The 9,412-nt window shown below is 42.8% G+C and overlaps 1 protein-coding gene across 2 annotated transcripts in view; it reads right to left on the minus strand.

Annotated features, from left to right (window-relative positions):
• Positions 1–3,100: 3,100 nt before the first annotated feature.
• The window catches only part of poldip2 (polymerase (DNA-directed), delta interacting protein 2), a 16,942-nt gene continuing 10,630 nt past the window's right edge, over positions 3,101–9,412 (minus strand). For both annotated transcript variants that reach the window (XM_050067229.1, XM_050067220.1), the window contains exons 7-11: positions 7,374–7,510; positions 6,941–6,967; positions 6,634–6,759; positions 6,264–6,343; positions 3,101–6,073 (exon numbers count right to left, since the gene is read on the minus strand). In XM_050067229.1, coding sequence (XP_049923186.1) covers positions 5,959–6,073; positions 6,264–6,343; positions 6,634–6,759; positions 6,941–6,967; positions 7,374–7,510 — 485 coding nt within the window. In that variant the 3' untranslated portion in view covers positions 3,101–5,958. The remainder of the gene's footprint in view (positions 6,074–6,263; positions 6,344–6,633; positions 6,760–6,940; positions 6,968–7,373; positions 7,511–9,412) is intronic.

A 9,412-nucleotide genomic window follows, 5' to 3' on the forward strand; every position in this document is an offset into this window, starting at 1 on the left:
GTGGTCATATGCCTACAAAGTTGCGTGGTGATGGGTGAAACCCTTGAGATGTTATACACCTTTATGTGATGAGCCACGCCCTCCGCAATATTCATTGCCTTATAGAAGCTCAGTTTTAGTAAGTTTTCCAACTTTTGCCAAGAGGGAACTTTAGATATTGGTCCCTAGATTATGTTCACCCAGTTTCATGCAGATCGCTCAAAATGTGGTTTGGGGTCGCTGTGTGTTTGAGGAAGAGTCATACATCCTGTCTTTAATCTTTCTTTCTTCTGCACAGTGTGGTACAGCTCTGTAGCTATTTGGAATAGTATCATAAGTAGGGATAGGGCATTTGGATCATAAGACACATGAGGTCAAAGAGTACAGATGACCTAATTGGGTATGACTAAAAGAGTGAGAGTTGACAGCCGTATACCTCTCGCTCAGTGTCAGCTGGGATAGACTGTGTTTGATTTTACTTTACACGTGTGATTACTTCTGCTTTTCAAACTAAGAAAACAAGGTCTAAACAGTAGATGCAAGCAGATACAAAACACACATGGAAATATGATTGATTGGATTATATCTTACAAGACATAATGTACAGGAATCAGGAACCCCCCCATGTTTGTGGATGAAGGGCCCTCTTTATAAAATGTTGTCCCCCTGCCTGTATTTAATCACAGCTGGTCTGCACAAAACCACATCCCTATATTAATTAAACAGGCCCAATGCTGTGCAATTGATTCTACTGCTGAGAAAACTAGAAGCAATAAAGTCTGGTAGTTAATAAATGACCTTGAGTCTCGTTCTGTCCGCACCAGGAAGCAGGACATTAATTTAAACAGGCAGATTTTCCTGTTGATTTTGGTCATTTGCATAGACGACACAAGACACACTGTCAGTCTGAGCTGTTCATTTAAAGGCTAACATGAACCAGGATGAAGTCATGGGCATATCTTCAGTTTCATGAAGAAGATACACATGAGTTATTTACATGTTATCAGCCCTCAGTAAATGTGATCACTGATCTACAGGAGGCCAGTGACCATGGACAGGACTGCGCTGACCTCTGGTGGTGACTGCTAATAATTACGATGTGGCTGTAAAACACACAACAGATATCATTTGTAATAGCAGTGGTTAAGTATTAGAAGAGGGGCTAAATATACTGTATAATGCTTAAAAGTTTTCAGTGTTCAACTAGAGTTACTGCAGTGTGGTTGTGTGCCACCCTGAACCAGTTTACATCCATGTCAGTGAAAACATGGATGCTTCACACATACAAGATCTATACAATCAGCACAGTTTCAAGATTAAAGTCACCAATTCAGTTTCTGACCAAGTGTCTCCCCTTCTGTTCCTGAGATTTGATGCTGAATAATGCACAGGAAATTGTTTTCACATAACACTATGATGTCAGTAAAGTACGGTTCTGTTAGCAGGGTCGTCGGTGAAGATTCTCAGTCGTCAAGGTCATGGTAATTGTAGGCAACTGGACTTGCTTGAGTTTCTTGTGAAGACGTTTTGCCTCTCATTCATGAGGCTTCTTCAGCTCTAACTGACTGGTGCAGAGTCCCAGTCCCAGGTGGACCCACCTGGCCATCATGTGTGTCGTTAGGGGCAGATTGGTGCAGGTGTGAATGGGCGTTAAGTCGTCTGCGGAAGGATCTTAAGATCTTAATCAAGTTAACGATGGTCGTTCCAGTTTGAGGTAGATGACCAGTGACCTTTGATCTTTGAGCACCAAATTCTAATCAGTTAATTTGTGAGTCCAAATGGACATTTGTGCCGAATTTGGGCGTTCTTGAGACATCATGAGACGGACGCAAGGTCGCAGTGACCTCTGACCACCAAATTCTACTAAGTTCATCGTTGAAGTGACATCGATGTTTGAGCCAAATTTGAAGAAATCCCCTTAAGGCATTCTTGAGATTATCGCCTTTACAAGGATGCAACAGACGAGGTCACGACCACCTTTGGCCATCAACTCATCAGTTCACCCTTTAGTCCAAGCGGACATTTGTGCCAAATTTGGAAAGATTCCCCCTAGGTGTTCTTGAGATATCACATTTACAAGAGTGCAACAGATGAGGTCATGGGGACCTTGACCTTTGCACACCAATTTCTAATTAATTAATTTGTAAGTCCAAGTGGACGTTTGTGCCAAATTTGGAAAAATTGCCCCCCCTGCGTTTTTGAGCTATGATGTTCACAAAATGAGATGGACGCAAGGTCTGGAAAAATTTCCTCAAGGTGTTCATGAGATTATCACATATTCTTTACAAGAATGCAACAGACGAAGTCACAGGGACCACCAAATTCTAATCAGTTCATGCTTGAGTCCGTTGGTGCCAAATTTGGAAAGATTCCCCAAGGTGTTCTCGAGATATCACATTTACAAGAGTGCAACAGATGAGGTCATGGGGACCTTGACCTTTGCACACCAATTTCTAATTAGTTAATTTGTAAGTCCAAGTGGACGTTTGTGCCAAATTTGGTAAGATTCCCCCTCAGCGTTCTTGAGATATCATGCTCACAAAATGAGATGGATGCAAGGTCACAGTGACCTTTGACCACCAAATTCTAATCAGTTCATCTTTGAAGTGACATAGATGTTTAAGACAAATCTGAAAAAATTCCCTCAAGGTGTTCTTGTGATTATCACATATTCTTTACAAGAATGTAACAGACGAAGTCACAGGGATGTTGACCTTTGACCACTAGTTTCTAGTCAGTTCATCTGAGTCCAAGTGGATGTTTGTGACAAATTTGGAAAAACTCGTCCAAGGCGTTACTGAGATGTCATGTTCACAAAATGAGACAGACGTAAGGTTACAGTGACCTTTGACCACCAAATTCTAATCAGTTCATGCTTGAGTTCATGTGGACGTTGGTGCCAAATTTGGGGAAACTCCCACAAGGTGCTCCTAAGATTGTGTTCACCAGCATGAGATGGTGCGGAGGCATAAAAAAAACCTCCCACCTAAGATTAGAGCTCATTTAACAGATACAAACCTCCCTTCCATGTGCAGACGACACCTGTTGTGACCTCACAGGAGCACGTTTGAGGCTAACAGCTACATGCATTAAAAAAACAACCTGACAAGAAATGTCACTGTACTTTTCAAAAGGTATTATTTATTTGTTTTGCCTTTAATTACATCTCTATTTACAGTAGTATTTCAACCATCGTCGTTGCTTCAGATCACTTATCAAAACAGATTTTAGTTTCTTTCCTCACTTTAACAGAGAGAAGTTCTCGCCTCGTCGCGTCACAGAGTCAAACAGTCAGCCTTAACGAACCAGCGTGTGTGTGTACGGGATAAAGACTTCATTCTGGTTTCTACAGAGAGCAGAGAAGAAATCACACACACACACTCTCACACTCACACTTATCTCCTGTTACTTTATGGTGTGACGACTAAGACCTGACTCTCACCTCCTTCCCAGCTAAGACGGGATTCTTTTTTTGGCCGTCAACATGTACAGTTCACTGCTGATGAAAGCATTCACCCCGCCCACTGACGTCTTTAGTCTGATCTTTCACGACACTGAATCACAGAGATGGAATTAAGTTTCTGAAGCACTGATCAATAGAATTGGACTTTAATGTCAAAGATGAACCACATCTCTTCATAACTGATGGTGTAGGTATTCACACCTAAATATAAGTGGGGCAGCTGACTGTAGAGATCAGTGTGAAGTCGAGAAGAGACGAGTGATTTTAGGGTTTAACACATCTGTATCTGGAGGATTCCACGGCTGGTTTCTTGGCAAATAGCTCTTCACACAAATCTGTAACACGTTCATCAAAAATTTCCACTCAGGGGAAACAGGAGCATTTTGGAGATTCTGAATGTAACTCAGTACAGTCGAATCAGTCATACGAGAATTTAAAGAATATGGCGCAGCTGTAAGTGTCAAGAGGGCACGATGCTCTTAAAAACTGCGTGTCCATGTGCCAAGAGACCTGAGACTGTATGCAAGTAAAACTCAACTTAGAGCCTGCGGGCCAAATCTGGCACCGCCACCATTTTCTAATTCTCTGTGACAATAAATGGATTCACACTGGGACAGTTTTTTGTTCTTCTGATGTCAATAAGGTGCCAGAGTGAATAAAAAAGCATCAAATTTAGGGATGCACTGATTTAATGGCCACCGAATATCAGCTGATATTCACCTTGTTGACTGCCATTGACCTATGGGCAAATAAGATGACCTCACATAGATTTTGCGCACGCTATAAAGCAGGGCTCCAGACTAACAGCGTCCTGTCATCCCGGGGATGATAGAAAACATGTTTAGGAAGAACAGAGATCGTCACCGAGACGCCTTCAGGAAGAAAGGACGCAGCCTGTTGTATCAATGATTGTGAACAGCGGTTGGATTGAGTTACAGTGTGATGCGTTCAAACCCTAGTCAGTAAAAATGAGTACTGAGCGAAGGTAAGTTATAATGTTCCCATGATGTGTTCAGTGTATTCTTGTAAAATGTATTTTTTGTCGAGAAACTTGAAAAAATAAAGTTGTTTGAAGGTGAAATTTGTTGATGTTTTCACAGCAATATAAAATAGATATTAGAGAGAGAATTGTCATATATCATATACACTAAAAAGGCCTCTGAAGTAGTTAATTAAAAAAATGAGTTATGTGAAAGGAGGTCATTTTAGAGGTAGTTTGATGAATGTGTTTGATTGAATTTGTGCTCTGTCAAAGGACTGAATGACTTTAAATGAAGATTGTAATTAAGTGTTTTTTTTGTTTCCTTAAAAAGGGGAAATAAATAACAACAAAAACAAAAAAGCATTAGTATAAGTATCCGCTATCGGCCAAATTGTTATTTTTAACAGAATTTCACAATCAATGCATCCTGATACAGAATAGAGCTTGTTTATCGAAAAAAGGTGCCGGGAGAAGATCCCCTGGACCCCTGATAGACGTACAGGCTGAGCCCTGAATGTCCTCAAATCCTGGAAACACTCCTGAGTACACCGCAGAGCTGTTGCAACTGGCCCCTGGGCTCCTGTCATTTTGCCAAAGTGGTCCCCAGGCAAAGCAAGTTCAGTATCCCTGCTGTATACTGAGATGTTCAGAGCTGATAGACAACTCCGCACAGACGGCAGAAGGCTAAAATTGCTACCAAAGGTGCATCTGCTTAATGACACACAGGTGAACAGAAATTTGCTGAAATTAATTTGTAGAGATGTGATTTAGTTTTGACATTAAAGAGTCTTTTGTTCTGTTGATCAGTGTCAAAAACTCCTGACTCCATCCACTGTGCATCAATGTTGTACAACACTGTAACGTCAGCACTACGACCAGCTCACAACTCAATCTGTTTCCTTCTCTTCAGTGGCCCACGGAGGTCTGACATAACTAAACTGTGTTGTATTATAATTAAAAAGAACATGACAGGAAAACAGGGTCCGGGATCAAAGTCATACGTCCTGTTGTCATAACTTCAAACATGGATATCAGGGAGGAGACTGTAACATGTAGTTTGAGTGATGGCTTACTTTTTGACTATCACGACTGAAGCGTTAGTGTGAAGCTCAGCTGGAGCTGTTGCTCTCTTCATGAACCCAGAGCTCAGCAGGAAACACTCAAAAACAACCTGCTCAATATTTCAGCTACTGGATTCACAACATGTCCAGCTCAGCTTGGTAACACTGACTCCCCTTCCAAAACTCCCAGTGCTCTTCCACCTGACCGTGCACGTCTCTTACTACACGACGTGGAGTGAAGACGCACAGGACAGCCATCAGTTCGTCTATCCTATATGATCTAATCAGTGACATGTTGCTGTGGGGTGCACTCTCACAGATGCAATACTTTCCCTTTGCATAACCTGACTTGCGTTAGTCTTATGCTGAAGACTGAGGCGATGTTACGGGGGAGGACAATTCTAAACATCCCAGACAGGACCAGGACTGACGGCGTGTCCAGGGCCTCAAAGGTTGGAGGTGACGACTCGCAGTTAGAACGTGTAGCCAGCAGGGGGGGCTTTGTCGTCTTTGTTGCTCTCCAGGGAGAAAGGGGGAATGCGAACGTCAAAGTGGGATCCGTCGGTCCTTTCGATACGAAACGTCCCCCTAAAGACAAAATTAAATTAGTGGCAGAGCACAAGAAAAGACCGAGGAATACTGTGCACACAGGGGACGCTTACAAACACATCCAGTTAGAAGTTAAGTTTAGCCTTTGGAGGATGTACCACACAGTAGAAACTGTAGCAGAGATGTGATTTTTGTGACAGTAACCTGATGTCAGAATGAGGACACTCACCACATGTGTCCACTGGGGGCTTGTAGAGACACATGGCTGCTGTACTGAAAGGCAGGCTGTTCTTTAGACAACACCGGCTCCTGTGACGACGGCACAGAGACGAGTACAACGTGACAAAGTTACACAAACTATGTGTGTACTGTATATCTAGTATAATTTGTATATATACTACAGTTGTGGCTGAGCAATATGGACAAAAAGTAATCTCGGTATTTTCTATGAAATAGGCAACATGTTCAGTTGCAAGTCAAAGCCACAGCAAAATATATTGTTCACTGAGTAAAAAAAGGAAACTAACATTATCTTCAGATGGCTGAGGTTTTGGACACTGCATGTGAGCGCGAGTGTGTGTGGTGTGTGGTGTACTTACCCTGCCTACGACTCCTCGTCCACGGACCGTCTCCAGGGTTCCTGACAGGCTGAAGATCCTCCAGTGCCTCTCTCTCAGCTGCACCACCTCGCTGCCCATGTTCTCCAGGCGGATACAGTACCGCCACTGCAGGAGGACGACACAAACACACGTTAACACACTGAGTCTGCTGGAAAAGACAAGGTTAACAGCTATCATGAAATATAGTGGCGCCTGGCTCGTAGCTGGTGTTAATGTCCCACAGTGACGGTCCTTCAGGACCACTCCACAGGATGTTCCCCCCAGGAAAGAAAAATCTGCTACTCACCCAGTAAACATGGGAGTTCTGGGCCTCCTGAGAACAAGAGAAAAATCTGTTAGCATTTACAAAGGCAACAAAAACAGAAAATGGCTATGAGGAGCCCGAAGGCCAGAGTGTTGATTGCCAAAATGACATCAGTGCAACGTAGATGAGCTTCAAACTGGTGAGACTACAGGTCATGTTTAGAGAGCATCCAGCAGCAGCTTCATTTTAGGACATTTTAGGCCTAAAACACAGTTAAAATACAACGCCTGGGAGAAGGTCAGTTCTAAACTGAGGATTTCTGGTAAGTAGGCTATCATACAGTGCTGGTTGTTGTCGCTTAGCAACTTCAGATGCAACCTGCCTCCGTGCCCTTCAAAGTTGGCGCAGAGTAGCACCCAGCTTCCCAGGCAGTTAAAGATGTGGCAGTGTCCGAAGAGTTATGCTGGTGACTTACCCTCATGCCCATGTAGAAGGGGATGACGGTGACTCGGATGTTCTCTGTGGTCTCCCTGTGCACGTCTGAGAGCTCCAGCCAGGGGTGGTTCTTCTCCTGCCACGCCTTCAGGGTGTCTCTGGCTGTGAACGGAGGAGCTGCAGAGGACGACAGAGAACACAAATATTTACTGACAAACTGTTTCCTGTTGATTCTACAAAGTCACTGGTTAATGTCAGAGGTCAGAACTGAAGATGAAACTAGATATGACTTGTTTATCAGGGAAATACAGACGTTTATTAGTTAAAAGCCACTTATCGTTTTGGTGGAGAGAATCCATTCATATTATAAACGCACAATAATATCGGTACGTCATCAGTATCATCCGACATCAGCTTTAAAATGAATCAGCTGACATGCTTTTTCTTACGTTGCATAATGAATGAATATCACATACATTGAAAAGTATTATATTTCATGTCTCCATCTGCTGGTGGGCCGTCACAACAAGAGTATGCATGAATAATATGATGTAAATTCCACGACAGAAGAGACTTGATCACTAAAATTTGGTAAGGAAAAAGTGGAGATGTCTATCTTGGTTATCAGCCAAAAAAGTTACATATCGGATATTGGCAAAAAATCCAATATCATGCATTCCTATGAAAAGGCTTTTATTGTGAAACATTTGAAGAAACTTGTTGTGGAGGATTCAGTGACTTGCACAGTTTTCATGAGGTACTTCAAATGTAGCTCCTGTGGCACTTTGTGTTACTACAAAAACAGTTTGGCCGGGACATAAACAGACACAGTGACTGAAATCATAATAAAAATAGGACAAGAATAGTCAGATGACATCATGCATGTCACAGCAAGGATTTATAACTCAATAATCGCCTAATCTGACATAGTGACTGTCAGAGCAGACTGACATGTGGTGTAGTATGAACCTGGCATTAGAATAAAATATTGTTTTGACTATATAAAGTAACAATGACACTAGTGGAGGATGAAATGTGTTCACTGTATGTTCATTAGAACACTTGAGCCCAGTTCAGACCAAAGATCCATATGAGATGAGTTGAAACAGACAACCACTTGGAATATGTCGTTGTAAAAAGCCGCCAGTTCACACCAATGCAACTAGATGAGACGGTGTATCATCTCTAGTCAACACCTCTCTGTACTTCTGATCTGATTTGCAGCTTTTCAGACTTATTTTGTGGCTGAATATAATTTGTAGCTTTTCAGACTTATTTTGTGGCTGAATATAATTTGTAGCGTCTTAAAATCTGAATGAGGATAGTGATAGTGAGATACTGGCTACAGTGATGAAAGAAAACAAGCATCAGATGGACTGTATTCATATTCATTCAATACGCCACAATAATATAAATAACCAGCGCCAATTAATCAGTCACTGAGAATGTGTGTGTGGGCGGGGCATAAGCACATACAGCCAGCAGCAGCAGCGACCCACCGTCCGACACCGGCACACCATAACAACAGAAACAGAGGGCTCAGCGGGGACGGAGCACCTGCTGCAGCAAGTAGCACGCCGTCTGTGGTCATTTTGACTTGACCAGCGGACTTCATTACAAGCTGACTGGCTGTAGAAACAGGTGACGTGCTTTAAAACCAGCTGCTGGCCATTTGACCAACTGAATTGCAGGTGACACCATCAGCCGGCTTGAGTTGAGCTCAGACCGGCCAGTTCACACCGCTGCAACTTTTCTCCACGGCTTTCTAAAACGGTTTTGTCTCGTCACGAATCTTACAAACATGGCTGTTTATATACACAGTCAGTGAGGTGAACATGTGACCATTTGTGGTTTGAGGTTTGTGTAAAACTAGTCTCGCCACCAGACAATCAGAGATCTCCGCCTTCTGATAGTCTGGGGACACTCCTTTCTAAAGTGTGTTTAACACACAGACGAAAACGGCCGGCAACAAAGCAACGCCTCTTGCATTTTTGAAAAGGACACGCCTTCTCGGAAATGTGCGCTCCTCCTTTTCTCGTCCGCAAGGAAACAAACACACAGAGAGCTTGAAAATGGATG

This window comes from Epinephelus moara, chromosome 2, assembly GCF_006386435.1.
Source record: "Epinephelus moara isolate mb chromosome 2, YSFRI_EMoa_1.0, whole genome shotgun sequence".
In the NCBI taxonomy this organism is placed as follows: Eukaryota; Metazoa; Chordata; class Actinopteri; order Perciformes; family Serranidae; genus Epinephelus; species Epinephelus moara.